The following is a 21,451-nucleotide window of genomic DNA, read 5'->3' on the forward strand; positions in this document are numbered from 1 at the left end:
TGAGGTACATACATTAAGAATGTAGAATTTTTATATAAGCAAAGGAGACCTCGAGGCTCTTACCTAAGAATCCTAAATTAGTCACCAAAATTAGGTGCCTGAAGTTAAATTATTTGAATAGTCTAAGTAAACTGAAGGAATGATAATTCATTTTCCTAAACTAGTGCCTACCTGCAGGTGCCTAGCAGTGTCCTTTGAGATATCCTGCTGTCCTATGATATCCACACAGTAGATATGTCAAAGTTGTCAGAGGAGATTCACACCTCTCTGAACTGGCAGCTGAAGGCCAGGTGGGATAGTCTCAAAGGGCACTAGAAACCTATGTTTAAGCAATTAAATTTTTCCCTAATTTTCCTTCAGGTATTCAGTGAGCTGGCTTAGGTATCGGAAACATCCCAGTCCTGTAAACAAGATTAATAAACTTGTACAAGCTTCAGTAGCTGCCATGGTCCAGCTGCTTCCAGCTCCCCAGGCTGACCAGTTTCACACTAGCTGAGAATGTCTGCAGAGGCCTGAGCCTGTTCTTATCCCAAACACCAGTGTCCTGCAAGTTATTTTTCTCTATATACTTTGCTTAGGAAACAGCAAGAGAGATTTATTTTTATTGTGGTTTCTCATGAGCTGAGTGCAGTAGATCTTGGCAGCTGCTGGGAAATCTCTGCCCCTGTGCCAGGCTTTCACCCCTGCAGTGGGCACGGCCATAGACTGCAAGGACAGAGAGAGCTGAAGCAAGAGTCAAGGCACCAAAATGAGGATCAGGACTTCAAATATAAGTTGCTTGCATGAAGGAAGCTTGAAACAAAGCATGGTACTAAAGAGTTACTGAAGTTTGTTGAAGATGTTGGGGAAATTTAACAGATTCTGGGAAAACCAAGGGCTTGTGGGGGTGGTGGTTTGGTTAAGATTATTGGTTTATCCCTGTTTAAGAGAACCCAATTCAGGGGGAAAAGGGTGGACATTTCTAATGAAATGCAACTCTTCTCTGTAAATAGAATTAGCAAGAAGACTTCAGCCTATTAAAACAAGTGCTGATCTTCAGTCATGATGCCTGTTGAAGCCACCGTCTCTCATGTTCTTTTATGTAAATTTAATCATGACAATTAGTAAATCAAACAAAACAATTTTTATGGATGGAAGATAAGATGTGATTAATACATGGCTTTAGTCATAAAGAAACTTTGACTCCTTTTTACATGTCTTCTACTGGCTGTGTGGTCACAGTAGATGCAAGCGTCCAATTCCTTATATGCAAATGGTGGATAATAACAATTATAAGTGAAATTAATATGAACTGATACTTTCTCATGAAGTCACCCAAGGCAGTGATATGTTCTCCTTCTTCAGAGAGGGAAATAACTTTAAAGAACTTAATTTCTTTAATTTTAAGGAATTATAAACCATACAATAAACACAGACCATACCAGCCTCTGCACCTGTGAAGTGCCAAAATAACTGCTTTTGTCCAGTGTCTTTGGCTGCTGGTGGGTGTCACAGGTTCAGCAGATTTCTCAGAGGGATGCATGCAGTTTTGGAGGCTGTTCTGAAGGACAATTTTGTGCTGATATACAACTTTCAACAGACAAGAGCTAAATAGAAAAAATCAAAATCAAGCTGCTTGCTATTTACCTAACTTGTGGAGTGAGAAGTGGTTGTCATGTCCTTTCTCTTTCATGAGCTTAAAAAGAAAGTAAAGATGTGAATATGACCCTTAAGCCATCCATATTAGCATAGATATCCTCCAGTATGAGAGAATTGCTTCTTCCAGCCTCTTTCCACTTGTGCAAAATGAAGATTAATTTGCAACCAGTTCATTGAGCATCCCATGAACATATGTAATGGAATCCACTTTACAGGCTGAAGAAACAGTGAGAGTATTTAAACTGAAGGGAGAAGCAGCTCATACCTGGGTGTCTGCTTGCAGAAAGGCTGTTTCCTGACTTTGGTTTGGACTGGCTGCTTAGATGAAGAACTGGGATCTTACCAATGCCAAGATCCTCAACCAAAAGGGAGACAGACTTTTTTTTTTTTCCCTATGTGGCTTATCCACTGTTATTTTAAAAATATTTATTAGGTGTTGGTTCATTTCAGGGCCTATGTTTATGAACAGTGTCTGTGTATGACCGGCCACTCTTCCCATTTCATGGTCATTGCACCATTCATATAAAACAAAGCCAAAGTATTCTAGGGAAATACATTAAAAAATTCTGGTTTTCATTTAATAAGACAGATTTTAGATAAATGCATATGCACACACACACCTCTTTCAATCCTCCTTTCCTGTGGGTATTAGGATTTTCAGCAACTTCACATCAGGTTTAATTTCTCAAGTAGTTCAGAGTGTAATCTTAAATCACTCAAAACTGCCTTCTAAAAGCATGTAGTCAACCATGCTCTGGCCAATATCTCATCAGGAGCTTGATGCTGCATTTCATAGGTGCAAGACAAAATACATGAGGCAGAACAGGGAATAAAAAAGCAATACACTGAATGCAAGGCTAAAAAAAGCCTAATGTTAGAAGGAAAGCCAGATCTTAATTCTTTAAATTCATTCATGTTCTCAGAGACATGCTGAAAGACATATGCCGTCAGTTCCCCATTCATACTTGACTCCTTTTGGATGCCTTCTTTTGAGAGGATGTAATCAGGTATGCAAGAGGTATGAGACTTTTCCAAGTGTGAAGAACCATGTCTTTTCCTTCACCTTACTGATGCTCACACATTCCTGCTGTTTGATTTTGCTCAAGATCGTAACCACGCTATTCATGGGCTTCACAGAACAGAATGATCTGCAAAGTCAAGGCCAACTTTATGTAAACTAATTAGGACTAAACATTGCCCATGGATCTAAGTTCTTAGAAATAGCAATAGTTGTTATTACAGAGGGTATATTCTCACCTTATCTGCAATTAAACCACTGTTCCCACGTGGTGGTAAGGTGACAACGACAGTGCTGTTGAGAATGCAGTTTTAGACTGAAACACAGCTGAGTCAGCACACTGGCAGGATGTTTGCACCTTGGCTGGATTAAACTCAACCTCAGTTTCAGCTAATAGCACAAAATGTGTCAATGATTCCTCCTGGAGCAGAATCTTTCCCTCCTATATATTGCAAGTAGGTCCAGCTGTAAATAAATTGCTGACATAGCTGCATTAGTTAAGATGGTGGTTGGAAAACAGCACATCTGTGACCAAAAGTTTCACCTAAGACAAACATGAATTTATGCACGGTTAAATTAGCAAAGTGTCTCTTCATCATTGTAGTTTATTGCACTTGAGAAGATATTTTACTTTCCTTGACAATGTAAAATGAGCTTCTGCCACGATGGAGGCGGGGACAGACATGGCAAAGGCTTGGTAGCACAGCTATCCTGGGATAATATACACTTCTAAATTGAGACAAGCCTCACTAAATTGTCATATAAAGTAATTCCTGTAAAATGTTTGCCTCAAGATGTGGCTTCATTTGCTGAGTGACTCATTCATAAATATGCCAACTTCTTTCCTGACTAAAATACTGTTTAACTTCATCAAAGGCAATCAGGTGCATGAGGTGTAAGAGAAATCGGCATTTAAGTGCCACCTCCCTCACTCACTGAAATGAGTCAGGAGGGATGTAGATTTGGCAGCATCTGTGCCAAATATCTGTGCCTGGATATCTCAAGGTGAAAAATGTAATCTACTACTACTACTACTATGCAGGATCCATTACATGAGTAGAAGGGTATTTATTGCAGCTTTTCCATATTTGCTGTTTGCTCTAATCGAAAGCAATATAGAAAAACACTTCCAAAATTAAACTATAACTCAGAGTCTTCTCACCCCATATTTCCAGTGACAATTCATCATTTTCCTTTCCGGGCTAGATTTGCAAATAACTGCTTTATAATCACAGTCAGAAACTCACATGTCCAGTAACCAACGCTATAGCTACACTTTGCAGCGTATGCAGAAGTCTGTCTGCAAGCTATGATCCTATTAATATATATAAAAGGGAAGACTCATAAAGCTTTGGCAGCAAATGTAGGTCTTGAAGAAACATAGGCAAACAATAATTAGAATTTGCAAGTGACATGGAAAGCTAATTTCGGTATTCCTTTATACTGGCTATATACTACATCAAAAGGCATTTTCACAGCCTACCTTTTCAAAACCTGACAGCATCCAAACTCGACTGTGTGCAGTGGGAACCTGACTCCAGGTGCTCCAGGTGATAAAGCAAAGCACAATGTTGAAGTCTGGCATAACGTGAAGAATGAGGTCACACTGTATTTTTAGAAGTGCCTGGTTTCCTGTGAAGCATGCTCTCGCTCTTTTTATTTTTTTCCTTCCCTCTCATTTTTTTCTGTCTTTTTCTGTGAATAATTTGGCCAGTGCTTGCTGGGGCTGTTCTTGCCCCAGGGGTTCTCACACATACTTCTGTTGACAGAGTTCTTGTGCAGCAAGCAAGCTGAAATGCCTTTTGTTAAGGATCTGCTCACTTCTTTTTCTGTTCTGCCCCAACGCTTGGAGGATCTTTTGGCTACTAACTGAGTTCCAGTTGTTACGCTTATGGAAATTAACTGAATTGAAAAATATGGGGTTACCTTGCAAAACAGGTAAAATTATCATCAGGAAAACAAAAATCCTAATCTCCTAATTTGCTCTTAGTCTATGCGTCTCACATTCTCTTGGCTTGTTGCTTAATTTTTCAGGGGAAGATTGTTTAAGTCAATGGGAAATATTAAGCAAAGTCATTGTGAAAGGGAAACAAATGCATTAGGGGCTGAGGGGTAAAACCTTGTTATTTTAAATGAGTGGTGTATTGTTCCAGCCAAGACCAGGACTTGATTTGCTGGTTTACTATGTCAGTTCAAGTTTAAATTGAAATTAAAGTAAGAAAATGCCACACATTCATTCACATACTATGTAATGCCAAAATACATAATGGGTATTGAAATGCACTAATTTGAGCAATGTTTGAAAAGTTAGCTTAGGTGACTTGCTATTATAGTAGCCCTATGAAATAAAGCATAATCATTTGCCCCGGAAAGCAATTCTCCTTGTATTGACTAAAGAAAATAGAAAGCAGTCTATGAATATTAAAGTCTCTGTAAAATCATCCTATTTAATGGTTAAGCCTCATACGTGCTTTTTGTGTGATCTTTATGCAAAACTTGAAGAGTTTTAACACAAATTTTGGTTGTATGGGCAAAGGGGAATCAAGCCAATAGAGCATGATACACAAAAATTTATCTGTAAGTCTGCACATACACACTTGCTTGTGCCAGACCATATGAAAACATTCCTTCCATAGCATTTCACTAGCTGTATCACAAATCTGTATTAATCTATTGCTGATTTGTAAGGAGTTCTCCTTAACAAATAAAATTCATGCTGTAATTTTTAAGCTTAAAAAGCTGAAGTTGCTACACCCAGATATGAATTTCACATTTTAGCTTAAAAAAAAATCCTGTGTTGCTTTTTTTGTGCTTTTTGTTAAGCTGTTTTGGAGTCAGTTTTGGTTGGACAGTTAGCTGCAGTAGCCCTACATTTCCTTTTTTGGTTGGAAAAAACACATATATGCCCAAGAGACTTTTATTATTTGACATCTTTACCTACAATGGCACCTACCAGTAGAGCTAATGCTACAATATATATTTAGAATTACATATGCATATGAAAGTAATTTCCCTATTTATAAAACCTTGAAGACCTTTTCCAGAAAGATTATTAATTTTCAGAACCTATAAGTGCACACATTCAGAGTTGTGGTGAGAATTATATTATTTTGCAGGGCTGTGTTACAGGCCTTTTACAACATGTACAGATTTAGCTCTGAATATTCAGACCTCTCTGAGTTACACATTTTGCTGTGGGCAGGATTTCCAAATCCACAGCTCTGCCAAAAATGCTCCGTTCTTAGGAGCTATAAATGTCTATGTGTAACTCTTTATAAAATATGGAATTTGATATTTTGTATAAGAGTGTGGGGTTTTTTCCAGTCACTGCTAGATTGAATAAAGAGATATGTTCCACAGGATGAATAACTGTAAACTCACTCTCTCTTCTTACCACTTCGTCTTCACAAATTTCTTGCCATACTTGCACAAAATCAGCCCGCTTTTGCATACTTTCTTTGTTCCAGTCTCATCCCAGGAAAAATAAGAGAGTCCAATGGAGTAAGCAAATCTAATAAACAGAAAAACTCTTGCATGCCTTTTGTAATGAAACTGTAAAAATTACAGCTTTACACCACATCCTGTAAAAAACAAAGCTCATTTGAAAGAACTTAGTAAAATTTTAAAAGAAGCTGGGTATTGATTTTAGATGCTAAGAATATCCAGAGATAATGAAAAATACAGATTTTTGCAGGGATGATAATTCATATTTTGGAATCTAAAGCATCATTCTAAAATACTAGAAATAAAAAAAAATGTAATTCACTTATCCCATGCTTGCCTACTGCAGAATTTCTGTGGCTTCTTCTGGAGCATTTTTTTGCTGTATTTTGGGTTAGTTACAGCAAAGATGTTCCTATGAACACAGAGGTGTAGTCCTGCAGATGTCATCACAGCAGAGCCTGCTTGGCAGCATTACCAGAACTAAAGAAGATCCAGGGAACAGGCCAAGGATGGGTAATTTCTGCCAGAGAATGAAGAGTGACAATAGGAAAGGGTGAGGCCAGGAAAGAGAGTCTGGCGGGGGGAGACCTGGAGACCTGAGCATTGCTACTCCTGCTGGAACTGCCAATAAGTGAGGAATGGGGCAGCCACCAGCAGCAATGGCTGGTGAACAGAACCCATCCTCTCACCTGATGGCAACAGGCTGGTGTGGACAGCCAGGCTAAAGCTTTTTTGCTGTCTTTTGGGGAGTCTTCTAGAATAGGCAATTCCTTTTTGCTTATACCTGGCTTTGTATGGTGGGATCTTTGGTGCTAGAAGAGTGCCAGGGACTGAAAAACAAAGGTGATGGCCCATAGTGAAGCACAGATAATAATATGAAGTGGCGAGAGGATTTTTCACTGTGCTCACAATGTACACAATATTATGTGAAATGTTAGTTATTCCCTACAAATGTGGGCATGTGTTTTCATTTTCAAAGACATTGTGTTCAATTAGTTCACATAATGTTAGGCAGGACCAAGGGTGTTTCAGCACTTCTGAAAGTGAAGTCACTTCTACGTAGATGGATAACTTGAAGCTTCTGAGAAAATGAGGGCTTCAAAAGTAGGTTTCTCACTCACATGTTGACAATGTAGTCTATTATTATTGTGTAACAAAGATATGGGCTGGGATTCTTCTTACCTTTGTTTGTCCCTCTATAATCTAGGTGACCGGTGTAAGCTTTTTGTCTAGACATCCTCCATACTTCTGGATAAGGCAGTCATGCCAGGAGGGAGATTCATCCCATGTCAAAATAGGTATTCAAGATAAGTGATAGCATTTACCTTCTGGAAGCATTTTTCTCTCTCCAGTGACACCAGCAGGAGGCTAGACAGCTTACAATAATGTCTGACTTTTAAATAGCTAGCAATAGCTGAGAGGAAGTCTATCTAAACAGTGTGTACCTGCATGCTCAAACCTTTTACAGCTGCAGTTCAAATGACAGAGGTAATATAATAAATCCAAATTTTCTGTATGTGTAACAGTATTCTTTTTATAACCCAGTGTATGTTTGTAATGCAGAAATATATGCTAACCAGCACTGAAATATGCCTAGCTGGTGTGCATTGCTCAGTTTATGGCACATGCAGTGAGAAGCACATCACATGCCAGCATCTTACTTTGCTTGCTTCCCACTTTGACAATCACAGTGCTGCCTTCTGACATGTCTTCCTCATCACTGACAGGTTTGCCACATACATCAAAAGCTTAAGCTTCTCTTTATTTTGAAAAGCTTCTGTTCTGCTTTGCTCTCTCACAGATGGAGTACTGAAACAATCATTAAAATAAATACTATCAATATTCAATCTGTCACAAGAAGTAAATTACATGTATGGGTGAATGTAAGCTATTCAGTGATGCAAGATCAGTTCTTCAGCTGCTCCATTCTTCCCATGCGTTGGAGGTGCACAGCCTAGATGTGAGCACAGAAGTTAAGACTGATTTAAACCAGACATGCCCAAGTCTGATGTGTACTGAAGCTCTCTGTTATTTTCAGTGTCTTTTTGCTTTGCAAATTTATTGGAAATGGACAGGTGCTGCACTGCATTGGCAATTCACAGAAGCCAAGAGAGAAAATTCTACCTATACTGAAATCTTCTCTCTTTTCTGTCAATTACTTTGCCTCCTTGCTCTTCCCTATGACATTTTAGTAGTTTTATCAAAACAATGTAAAAGTTTTCAGTGATTTAACAAACAATAAATATATAGTGAACAGAAGCATGTTTCGTTAACAAGCATATACCTACAATCACTTTGAATGATTCTGAACCATTGTGTCAATAATCAACATAAAGTCAATATTTAAAAACCTTTTCTGCATTTGCCAGTTGTTTCCTAGTCTCTAAGGAAAACACGTCAAGGTTCTCATGTTTTAAATTAATTTAATCTGCATACATCAAGTATTTTTGAAGAGACCTATAAGTAAATTTGATACAGGAATTTCATGTTTCAGGATTACTTTTACTGATGCACTCCAATGTAAGCATGTTAACATCAATATTTTTCTTTTTTCAGGAGCAGAGAGGATTCAGCTGTTTTGTATGAGAATCCAGTCATTAATAATGATTGTGTGATCATGTTTTTGGAAAAGTAAGAAGATATTTGCTGGCTACATATGTGGAGTTATGTTTCTTAAGAAAACCAACGATGAAGTCATTTTGACCTCTGATGGATGAAACTCATTGGAATGGAAACTAACATCTATGAAGAAGAACAGGGCTCACCTTATCTTACATCTGCCAAGTGCCCAGGGACTTCAAAGGAAGCAAAGTATGAAGAATACCAAAGAAAGACAGAAAAACAGGCAAGTCCATCTGAATTTCAGAATGTTTTACTGGAACCTGAGTTGAGTTTGCTGTCTGCATCATCCTTATTAGACCACAATGAGACACCCCTGCGACCTGGCACAGCTGCAGGGTGTGTCAGTGCCACTGACCAGTCTGAGACAAAGCACCTTTGTGAAGAATTACTCTGTTCTGCAAGGCACAAGCCAAACGAAGATCCTTTAAATCTTCCCTTGCACACAGAATGGCCAGTCCTTACAGGAAAAAAATCAGACAAGAAACCAGAGAGGAACCACGAGATCAGAGTCATAAAACACAAACCAAGTGCTATCACATTTTCTGATTTTGAATTTTTATCACATAAGGCTAACACTAAACTCCATATTTGTGAGGCAGGAGAAGCTGAAGATTTTTCATCTGAAGAGGAAGAAACAGATGGTAGAGATAATGATGATGTCTTTACAGAACTACCACTGTATGAGGTGTTTTTCAATGGTCTTCATAGAAGGAATGTTTCTCAAAGAAAGCAAGCTAAACATGAACTTACTAAATATCAACACATCTGTCATTTAGAAGACTATGATGATCATTCTGAAAAGGAATTGAAGGGCCATGGCAAGGAAGAAAAACACATGGAGCTGGAGGTAATACAAGCTACTAATTTGTTCCAAGTGTGTTGGTTACAGGAAGAGTTGTGCAAATTGTTATACAGTGATAATTAATGTGAATTACATAATTAAGAATATAAACCTACACTAAAAGTATACTAGGTTTTACATTAGACAAATCTATTACTTCAGATTGGCCACACTTCTATTAGCCTGAACTTCAAACTTCAGTTTTCTGTTTTCCCTTGCTTTTTAGAAAGGGAACATTGGCTCAGTTTTACCCGCTCCTACAAGATCATATATCATGCCACGTACAGCATATATTCCCTGAGTCTATGGACTGTTCCAAAGGGATAGAGCTCTAGTGTAGTGGCACTGTAGCACTGCACCACCTAACCCACAGCACTGCTTCAGCTAAATAACAGTGTTTTCTGTAGTCTTATTTCACTAAAATAATATGGAGGACAGGTTACAATTTGGTCTATAATAAAATAAATAGGGGGGTTTGTATCTGTACTGGTACACATTATCATACTCTATAGACCAATGTCCAAAATGAAAACATAAGATTTAGGACAAAATGAAAAACACTCTGTAATAAGAATCATCCAACTATAACCTCTCCATTAAAAAAGGGTTGAGTAAATTAGCTGTGTTTTTTGGAACTGGAGGAACAGCAGCTTTCCAAGTGAGTTCTCACTAGTCTGGAGAATAAGCAAGGCTTTCCCCCTGCTCCCAGCTGGTGACAAACGGAATGCCTGGAGCTAAACGTGTTTATCATTGGAGAAGTTCAGTTCTAGTACAAAAATATGAAGTGACTCTAAATAGTGGGCAAAACAAACCCTTAAAATTCCAACGTTCCTGACCTTGCAGCACAAATTAATCTTAAACTGCAGGTCAGGCATACCTTTCCTTCCTCTCTCTTCTCCTCCTCCAGCTTTTAAAAGTGATCTTCCATGTAAATCTGCTCTATGCCTTGAAAATCAGGGTGGAGCCCTAGTCTTTTACCCAGTGTTTTTTATTTTTCTCTTCTTGCAGTTCTCCTTTTTCTTCTAGTGCTTATAACACAGAGTTGCTTCATTGATTTCTGATTAAATGACTATAATGTCCATATTAACAACAAAATTATGGTATACAATACTTAATTACTTCTCTCCTTTAATACTAATCTATCTATCTCCAATATGGGGGACTAATTCTGCCCATAACTGAGTGGGATTTTAGTGCTTTATTTCATACATATCCCAACTTTACTGCAGAAACCCATCAGCTCACAGAGAAATAAGCCCAATTTTACCAATTTTTTTCTCAGCAGCTAATATTAGAAAACCAAGGCCCAACGATGGTTCCAAAACAGTGCACCTTTTGATGCAATACTGACCCTGAAAGATTCTTGTGACACATGGTTTATTAAATAATTGCATTGTTACACTACCCTAAGCCAAGTCTTGCTTCCTCATTTATTCAGAAACATTCCCATTAATATAAATATATATCAAAATGCATGCACAACATCCCTTGGATTCTGTTCACTGAAGGTCATTGTCATAGATAAAAGGGAGAGGCCAGGGGCTGTTGTCAATTATTTTACTTTATGTCTATCCCATAAAATAAACTCAAGGATGCAGCTTGTAGTGCAAAATAATGGATTATAAATTGCCAGACAAGCATGTGAAATTACCTAGTAAATCTCAGCGAATGTGTCAAAACATTTCAAAAACTGTACAGATGCAATGATGCAGTCCTGGTTTTGATTTTTTATTTCTATGTAAATAAGTATGTATCATTCTAGGAAAGCCTCCAAGAATTTAAAAAAAAGGATTATCTTGCCTTTCAAATTTTAGCAGCAGTCATGCATTACTATTCAGACTAAAAACTCCCCCCATGATTCTGGTTGAAGCAAATGTATCTCATTGTCAAGTTACTTATTTCTATTATTTAGAAATGGAGCTGTGGAAAAATGTCTTTCTAGTGGAAAGAAATTAGCTAAATAAAGACAGTATGGTGTAAAAATGTTGTTAAATGCAACCATTACTGCTAAGCCTTAGACTTAAAAATAATATAACAAACAAATCACCTTGGCCATACAGATACAGGCTATCACACACAGCACCCTGACCAAGATCCTGGCTAAATCCTTGCTACTAGAGTTCACAGTGAAATAGCGATTAAGATCTACCCTGCAGGGGCATTCCTAAGTAAATATACTTCTTACTGACTGCAAATCTCCTATTTTATGTATAGAAAGGAGGAAAGGCCATCACCTTGTCCAAGCTGGGGAGCACCGGCCCTTCTGAATCTCCTCTCAAATACTTGTTACATGCGTTTAAGTGATAATTGTTGAACTTCTTGTTTCATTCTAATTAATAAGCAGAATCAAATCTCCAAGTACACCATAAAGTAAACAAGTAGAGGGAAAATGGAAAAAATACAACTTGTGTATGCTGCCAACCCTGCTAGAAGTGGAAGAAACTCTGCTGAAAACAATTCACACAACGGTGCCCATTAAAATAAAAAAGCTCTTTCTTTTTTTTCCAAAGGCATACAGCATCTGCCTGTTCTGAGTGGTACAAGATAAATGATACTTCTGTTCAATTTATAAATTCAGTATGGTCCTTGCATTTCCACCCTTAAACCAGTCTCATATATATTTCCTGTGCTTTCTCATCAAATCTAAATTTGGCAATCTTTTTTTCCTTGTCGGGAGTCTGTAATCAGTGGTACATTTAATGCCCAAATAGAGTTCCTAAATTAAAAATAGCATTTATTTCAACTGGGGAAGCAAAATTTTAAAGATTTAAAAACAAGCCTATATACATGTCTGAAATATTGTTAATGTTATTTCTCATTTTGGGATGGTGATCTAGGTAACATCATCGCTAAGACTGTACTTCCTTAAACACACCAGTGAGTTTCTGTACCCTCATTACAGATATGTTTTCTCTGCCCACCATCCTTGAAAAACTCCCCTTCTATCCTGAATGGGAATTTTTTTACATCACTCATGCATGTCCTTCTAATATTCAGGTCCTACTTGACTAACCTGATCTCCTATGACAAGGTGACCCGCTTAGTGCATGAGGGAAAGGCTGTGGATGTTGTCTACCTGGACTTTAGTAAAGCCTTTGACACCCTTTCCCACAGCATTGTCCTGGAGAAAATGGCTGCTCGTGGCTTGGATGGATGTACTCTTCGCTGAGTAAAAAACTGGCTGTATGGCTGGGCCCAAAGAGTTGTGGTGAATGGAGTTAAATCCAGTTGGCAGCCGGTCACAAGTGGTGTTCCCCAGGGCTCGATACTGGGGCCAGTTCTGTTAATATCTTTATCAATGATCTGGACAAGGGGATCGAGTGCACCCTCAGTAAGTTTGCAGATGACACTAAGTTGGGCAGGAGTGTTGATCTACTTGAGGGTAGGAAGGTTCTACAGAGGGATCTGGACAGGCTGGATCGATGGGCTGAGGCCAACTGTATGAAGTTCAACAAGGCTCAGTGCCGGGTCCTGCACTTGGGTCACAACAACCCCATGAAATGCTACAGGCTTGGGGAAGAGTGGCTGGAAATCTGCCTGGCGGAAAAGGACCTGGGGGTGTTGGTTGACAGATGGTTGAATATGAGCCGGCAGTGTGCCCAGGTAGCCAAGGCCTATAGCATCCTGGCTTGTATCAGATATAGGGTGGCCAGCAGGACAAGGGAAGAGATTGTCCCCCTGTATTCGGCACTGGTGAGGCAACACCTTGAATACTGTGTTCAGTTTTTGGGCCCCTCACTACAAGAAAGACATTGAGGTGCTGGACCATGTCCAAAGAAGGGCAATGAAGCTGGTGAAGGGTCTAGAGCACAAGTCTTATGAGAAGCGGCTGAGGGAACTGGGGTTGTTTAGCCTGGAGAAAAGGAGGCTGAGGGGAGACCTTATTGCTCTCTACAACTTTCTGAAAGGAGACTGTAGCGAGGTGGGGGTTGGTCTGTTCTCCCAAGTAATAAGCAATAGGATGACATGAAATGGCCTCAAGTTGCACCAGGGGAGGCTTAGATTGGATATTAGGAAAAATTTCTTCACCCAAAGGGCTGTCAAGCATTGGAACAGGGTGCCCAGGGAAGTGGTTGAGTCACCATCCCTGGAGGTATTTAAAACTTAGGAACATGGTTTAGTGGTGGATTTGGCAGTGTTAGGTTTATGGTTGGACTTGGTAATCTTAAAGGTCTCAACCTAAGCGATTCTATGATTATATGATTATTTGTTTTATTCTGTCCAGAGATTTTCTTGGCAATTCTGAAAAAGTATCTTGAGCCATTCTTCCTTTCTTCCTTACTTCAAGTCTTCATATGAAACTACATACTCTCTTTGTGCATGCAGCCAGCTCAGTATGCAGTGGCAATAAATTATTCAGAATAGCTTCTGAAACATTTTTCTAGATTGCCATTTCTTCAAACTGTACTGAGCAGGACACAGCTGATAACCATATTTAACCAGGAACTACTACGCAACTTCACATCAGTAATCTTATCCTATCCTTACAGAGTCTCAGAATAAGATGTGTTGCTTTCAGGACTAGGATTTCAGTCAAGTGAAAAATTGAAGATATTTCATAAAATCATAGAATCATAGAATGGTTTGGGTTGGAAAGGACCATAAAGATCATCTAATTCTAACCCCCCTGACATGGGCAGGGACACTTTCCACTAGACCAGAATGCTCAAACCCCTCTCCAACCTGGCCTCGAACACTTCCAGGGAGGGACATCCACAACGTCTCTGGGCAACCAGTTCCAGTGTCTCACCATCTTCACATTAAAGAATTTCTTCCTAGTATCTAATATAAATTTACCTCTTTCAGTTAAAAACTGTAACCTTTCATCCTGTCACTACAGTCCCTGATAAAGATATTAGACAAAACAAAGTATTATGAAATCATATTCTTGACAAAGTGGATTGTCACGGATCTTCCCTCACCTCAGTGATTGTATAGAAAGCCTACTAATGTTTGCTGCTTCAAAGAGGCAAGCATAGTCTTGCCAACACAGCAGCAAACTGGAAATCCTCTCTGGGACAGTTTGAAAGCACCTCTTTGGGGAGCAATATTAGCTATTATAACAGCCAAAAAGGTTTCTGTCGCTGTTGACATTATTTAGGGCACCTAAGTGAGTTGTCACAGCTTCTTCTACTGTGTCAGAGAGAGAAGGGGGAAAGCCAGGAAGCCCACATGCTGGCAAGGAACCACTTAGAGCTAACCATCAAGATGTGCTAGGTGCTCCAGCAGCCCCTCTGCAGCCTCCTGGTGTCTGCGCCAGGACCACGTACTGGGTATCTCTCCCCACTGGACATTCGGGGTTCTCCAAATGAGTCCTTTTCTCAGAGCTGCTGGTTGATGGAACATGGTCACCTCTTTCTAAAATACATCTGGAAAGGTTGAAGAACTAACTATTGGCAAGTGTGGCATATAGGTGTAACTTCCGGGAGAATCCTAGAAAAAGAACTGTTTCTTAAAGAAATGAGTCCTTCCTAATTCAGGAGGAATTCATTAAGGGAGCCTCTGTCTTACTGTTTTCCCCTGTGCTCTGCCATTTCTGCTGTGTGAGCTGGTACGCAGCATGTCAGGCCCAGAGCATCAAATCTGCTAGTATTTACACAGGAACCTGGGAGACCTTTTGGGGGCTCGAGTTGCACACATATTTACATCATGCCTCTTCCAACACATTTAGGAAAATCTAAACCAAACCTGCTTGTTGGTTTAAAGCATGATGCTGATGGTCTAATATTTGCATTGAATGTTACATTGTTCAGCTGGGTCAAAGAAAGAGTGAAATACCCCTCCCTAGGAGTAACGGAGACAAGATGACCCAAACAGATAATTTAGGTAATTAAGGTAGTATTCACAATTAATATCTTTGTCAGGATTTGGCCTTCAGACTGTAAACTCAAAGATTTTTGGAGGAGACTGCACAGTCATGGCAGTGGCCAGTACAATGTCAGGAGACCCAGTCTCTGTGTACAGCACTGGGTAGTGTTAATGGGGTAGCTGTGCCATCACCTTTCACCATGAGTAAATCTTTAAGAGAAACTGTAGTGTTCTAAAGGAGATTTGTGAAAGCTCCATTGCTTTTGACATTTAAAGCTAAGACAGCTGAACTGTGGAAATGGTTACAGAAAACAGTCCTTTACTGACAGGAAGATGGATAATCTGGATTTCCACTTTCTCTATCTTTAATTATTCACTTATTTTCATTAATTACCTTGTTCCATGCTTGCACTACAGGTAGGTACATTTTATCCTCATTATACAACCATTACTGAGTGACAAGTTTGATAATCATTCTATCAGTTTAGACCACGAGAGTTCAGATTCAGGCTGGAATCATTTCCTGAGATGTAATATGGAAGTTTCCATAGCATCTGTCCTACATTTTGTCTGCTTCTGGCCTGTGTTTTCATTCTTTTCACAAACACCAGAAGTTCACCAAAGGAGCAAGACAAGATAAATAGACAAGACATGCAGGAGAAGATAAATCCACAAAAATTTATTCAAAGCCAGTCTTTGAAGTTAATTATGATTCCTTAAAAGATGTCTATTCTCTGTGGCTTGTAAATATTTTAATCAAGTAATCATGCTCAATGAGAAAGTAATCAGAAAGTTTTAAGTCTTTGAGAATGAATTTGATTTATTCAGATCATTTCATTCAATTTAAATGATCAAAACAGAGCACTAGTCAAGCCTACAATTATGATCAATAACTGGGCCTGCCAAAGTAAGCTTCTTACCCTTATATTTGGATGGCTTAAACTCTGCTAAGTCCTTGCACCTCTTGTATTCCTGCTCAGTGCCTTGCTTTGCCTCTCTGAAGCACTTTTCTGAAAGTTACTTTGCTGTTTTCATTAATGAGGCACTGGAACTTAGTTGGAATTTAAGCTATCTGAAAATTGCCCTGCAATAATTTCTCATTCACTAATTCAGTTGTACAAGAGCAAAAACTAGTAAAGAACATACTGGAGTGAAGCACAAATTCCTTCTCCCATTCCTCCCATACTTTGGAAGTTTGTTCTTCTCTTTACCCTATGAAACTGGCACTCCCAAACTAGAGGAGGAGAGTGGTTGCAAACTTGCGATGACTTCTTCATGAGGAATAATACCATTGTTATTATTATCTCCTTTTTGTTCATCTTCTGCAGACATGGGATGTCTACCCAGGTAGGAGAGCCAAGCGCTGAAATAACAATACCCAGGGAGAACAGAGTAGGAAGTTAAGGGGAAGAAAATGGGAAATGACTTGTCTAAGACAGGCGTGATGCACTGAGCTTTGTACATTCTAATTTCCTTTATGTGTCTGTGAGATTTGCACTTTCTGTATTTCAATTATACATTCGCTAGAGCTGACAGGTGGAGACACAGTGAGTCGAACTTTGCAGTTTCTAGCATTTATGTTTGTTTTCTGCCTGCTCGGAAAAGGAGTTGGAGAATTCCTGAGTACTTTAGCAATGATGCATCATTACCAGTCAATAACTAACCACAATCAGTTCTTAATAATAAAGTCAGATAAATGCTGTCTTAGGGACTTTAATTGTTAAGTTACAAGAAAGACTCTTTTATTAATTTCACAAATTTGAGGGACTAATGATGAACATAGCATTTTGCATAGAGTAATTTTCCTTTAATCTCATTATTCCTAATAATGTAACCATTTCCCATTAGGATATGGCATATGTTGTGTCCTACTTATTGGGAATGGAGGCAGCAGTAAATTTAAATTTGCATCTTACTTCAGTGGAAATTAGCTGCATGGTTGTTTCTACTGTGAAATTATAGGAACTTTGAAAAATAGCAGTAAAGTTATAACAGGAATAGTAATTTAAGGATATGCTGAAAGACCATATTGAAGAGAATTGGTATATTGGAATCACGTAGGAAAATATGTAGATACTATCAAAATGACTGTCCTTTATCTCTTCAGTATACTTGCATGATGCTAGCACATTTTAATAAACATGCATGATTCACTGTTCTTTAATAGAGAATTAAGAAATAAAAATCTGTATGCCCCCAGAAAAGATGCACTTTCTTGACATCAGCAGATACCTGTCTTTCAAATCACAAGATTGTCTTCAGCAGGCATTAATGGCTGCTGGGCTGAGACTGGAGAAAACATATGCACTCTGGTTTTGTAAAAAATATCCTATAAACTATTTTCAGCAGTCCCAGCTTGAGCTCTGCCAAAATCCTCCCAAAGAAAAGTTGTAATACGAGGGGACAAATCTGTCCTTTTTCAAAAGCAAAACTGATAAGCAAACCTCCATGTGATAGGTGGACTAGCACTCAAAAAATTCAGAGGCCTTTTTTGGAATTGACCCTTCATGCAGTTTGGAATAATTTGCGGTGCAGAATACCATCACTCTCAAAAAATGTACAGTATATGATATATATTACTTATATAGTGAGATTCTGAGAAAATTAAAATTCCAGGACAAACTAATGAAGAAAATCAGGTAATTAGTCAAAAAGACAATTCACCTTGACTTTCAAACTCCTTCAGAAAATTTACAAAGTCTATTTCAGCTTGGTGCTGAATTAGGTAATATGAAATTACAGAAGGGGATTATTGAGTTACATTGCACAGGGTGAAACTCTTGGGCTGTTCAAGTCAACATGTAAAACTTTGGCCCTTAAGTAGTTTTCATAACATGATGAAAGATCTTTAGGCTAACAGTTTCTAAAGTGCAACTATCTGCTGCTAGTGTCTGACAAAAGTTTTATGCTGCCCATCCTAGCTGTAGCTATCCAGGTGAGAAGATACTGTGCTGCCGATGAATGTTGTTGCACAGCCTCATTGTGGTCCCACGCACACACATTAAGAGGGTCCTCAAAAAATTTTGGGAACTCCTGCTTTAGCCTGTTCGTAATTATTAGTGCATGGTTTATATGTATCTTTAAGCTTCAAGAGGATAAACAGTTAATCACAATTGCTGCATTATACTAAAAAGGGAGAGTATTCATCATATGTAACTTGGGTTATGACTTTTTCAGATATTGACTCCTTTATTTGTTGTGTATTTGAATACTTCAGAATCATATGGCCACCTCAGGAAACAGAGATATTACTATTGCTCTTGCCAGAAAATGTAAAAAAGGATTATGTGTTTATGGTCGCACTAAGCCCATAAAATAAAAGAGGTATAACAAGATTCTTCTTTACAAATACTTGAAAATATCTGGAACCTGTGCAATGTGAGACCATTCAAGTGTTTCACATATCTCTACAGAAGCAGAGCAAAAGTCAACAGAAAATAAGTCCTGTCTAAATCAAGGCTCTGATGAACTACATTCCTCTGTCAGAGCACGGGAATAGGCACCTGCGAGAATTGCAGACTGGGTCTTAGGTGAGGGGAACCAGAAGAAACATGCAGAAATCTGTTAATCTGCTTACCACTGAAATTAAGATATTCCTTCAAGGTGCAGATGGAGATTCTGGATAAACTGTGGGATGGACAATAAGCAGAGCAACTTGTGAGACTGGAAACTTGCGCAAAAGATAAGGGGACCGAGTTGGGTTGTATTTTCAAGATTATTTGGCTGAGAAGTGAGGATTTGGTATGTTTTTCAAGTCCAGCAATAGAACTGCAGTATAGCAAAAAAAAAGAAAAAGAAACAGAATGTTATTGAATTAACATCCCTGCAAAGTGTATTTAATAATATGGCAAAGTTCTTGCATGGGAGTAAGAAAAATGAATTACAAATTTCCTCACATGCACAAAAGTACCACTGAGTTTGTGGCATTTCCTATAAAGCATCTGGCTGCTTTTGAAAATTCTTCCTAGGTAACATACGCCCAGTTAATAAAATCAGATTCCAGTGATATACCTAGCATCCCTCTGTCCTTCTTTGTGTGAAATTCCAATAAAATAATGTTAGCTTGATATTCTAATGGACATATTTCCTTGGCAGTACCGTGGGACCACAGACTATCATATGATTTGACATGCCCAGGGATCTATGATCATTTTGGTATCAGCTATCATATAACCAGTGATCTGTGCAAACACTGAGGTCCATGTTTGAAATAATTTCAGAGAAACTTTAAAACTTTTTTAATATGAACTTCATAGAAATTTTAGGACGATGGATCTGGGATTTCTTTTTATGACATTCTTATGTGGTTATTTTCTGTAGGAGAGAATATCATCACCCTCAAGGGTTTTCTTAACAATCACTGCAACTATGGAGTATTTTAAATTGTAATAAAAACGGAAATAGACTGCTCTTACCTATCCAAGTTTTACTCCAAACTAAAAGTCCTGCCCAGTTTTGAATTATCTTGGAGCTAAGACTTGTGCAGTGAAGGGAAACCTCCTTTGAATTAGCTTGCAGTTCTCCAGAAATAAACTGGACAGGACATTGAGACCAGAGGCTGCATTTGAAACATTCCTCTTCCAGAAATTAACTTCAGTAAAATCTCACCGGACTTTTGGATTGTATTACTGGGGTCTCTTTATCTGTGCTTTCTACGGATTCTGAAATTCTCTGACATTTACACTTTCAATCCAGTGTTTCAAAAATGTGATCTAGAATAGGTAATGTTTTAGTGTCAAAGATTTAACAGCTTATTTATACTGTATATTCAGAGAAACATTGGCCTTAATCTAATCTTTGTGATGAAGTAGTTAATGATATGGTATATAACCTACTGTAAGTTTTGCAGTCAATATTTATTACTCCTATTCAAACAGTATAATGGTGAAACTTCAGTAGCTATGTAATGATGATTTTGCACTGTGGCAAAAGCCTTTGCAGTTAGGCTGGGGACCGCTTTACTTAAATTAAAATGTAAAAAAAGCTGCTAAACCTGCCAAGAAACAACAGAATATAACACTGCAACTTGTATGTATTTCATCCTGTAATATGTACATCATACATCAAGACCAAGAAAGAAGTATGCAAAGCCAGTAACTAGAAGAAAGAATATACAGACTTCTTTTTTTTAACAACATGCCTGACCAAGATCAGTGCCTCTACTGAGAGAAAGCAAAATACCACGTATTTGTGCAACTAAGGATCTAGACTCCAAGAGTTCACCTCAAGCTGTACTTTTATCTGCTGGTATCAGAGTTTACTAAGATATTAGAAATAACTGTAGACATAGATATATGGAACATGATCATTTTTGGGAGAGGAAAGATGATTAAATTAAAAAAGATTACCCCTGGAAGACAAAAGTATTCCACAGATCCTGCTTTTTTTTTCTTTCTTTCTTTTAAATACAAGTTGCAATACTATCAAGTATCTCTTATGCAAGAGGGCTGTCAAGATAGACCTCCATTTTGTGTTTTGTATATCATGTGCTATCTTGATTTGTCCAAGCCTTGTAAGGACAAGGCTTTTACTCTTATCTTGGGGGACACAAAATGCCACTGAGTTAAATAAAAAAAGAAGAGGAATGCTAAAAGAGAGAAACAGGTTTAAAAAGCCTTAGTGGGAAACCCCCAATATTCCAAGCAAGCAGGGACGAACTCAGTTCTTTCTGAAATAAAGGTAAAAGTGCATTATACAGGTTCAGAAAATGCTTTTGAAACCTAACTTTTCAGACATGACAAAGCTTGCATTTTGCATGTGAGTGACAGACAGCAAACTCTAAAATTGCCACTTCAATGTTCTCATATAAATCTTCTTTAAATAAAAGAATTTACCATGAATACAAACACTAAAATAGTAAGAACTGCTAAAAGTTGGAATGTATACATTTACAGTTTTTATCTCAGATCATCTTCTCTTCTGCGCAATGTTTCCAGTGTTGTATAAAGTTCTTAAGAAAATCAGTTTAAATGGCATTACATGGAATGCAGATAATGCTAAAAAAAGACTAGACCTTCTTGATGGGTGTTCTTTTCTTATTTGGAAATTGTATTCTAACGGTTGCAAATGCTAAGGAGTGG

The 21,451-nt window shown here is 38.3% G+C and overlaps 1 protein-coding gene across 8 annotated transcripts in view; it reads left to right on the forward strand.

Annotated features, from left to right (window-relative positions):
- Window positions 1-21,451, forward strand: part of STARD13 (StAR related lipid transfer domain containing 13) — a 306,520-nt gene that overhangs the window by 39,115 nt on the left and 245,954 nt on the right. For 5 of the 8 annotated variants that reach the window (XR_012627686.1, XM_074859839.1, XM_074859837.1 and 2 more), the window contains exon 3: window positions 8,657-9,569. The exons of 2 other annotated variants lie outside the window; for them this stretch is intronic. Coding sequence is in view for 5 of the 6 variants with exons in the window: in XM_074859839.1 (XP_074715940.1) it covers window positions 8,814-9,569 (756 nt within the window). In the remaining variant the exon portion in view is untranslated. Of the gene's footprint in view, window positions 1-2,561; window positions 2,657-8,656; window positions 9,570-21,451 lie in introns of all 8 variants that reach the window. One more of the 8 variants, XM_074859836.1, reaches the window with a different exon arrangement.

Source organism: Strix uralensis, chromosome 2 (genome assembly GCF_047716275.1).
Source record: "Strix uralensis isolate ZFMK-TIS-50842 chromosome 2, bStrUra1, whole genome shotgun sequence".
Lineage (NCBI taxonomy): Eukaryota > Metazoa > Chordata > Aves > Strigiformes > Strigidae > Strix > Strix uralensis.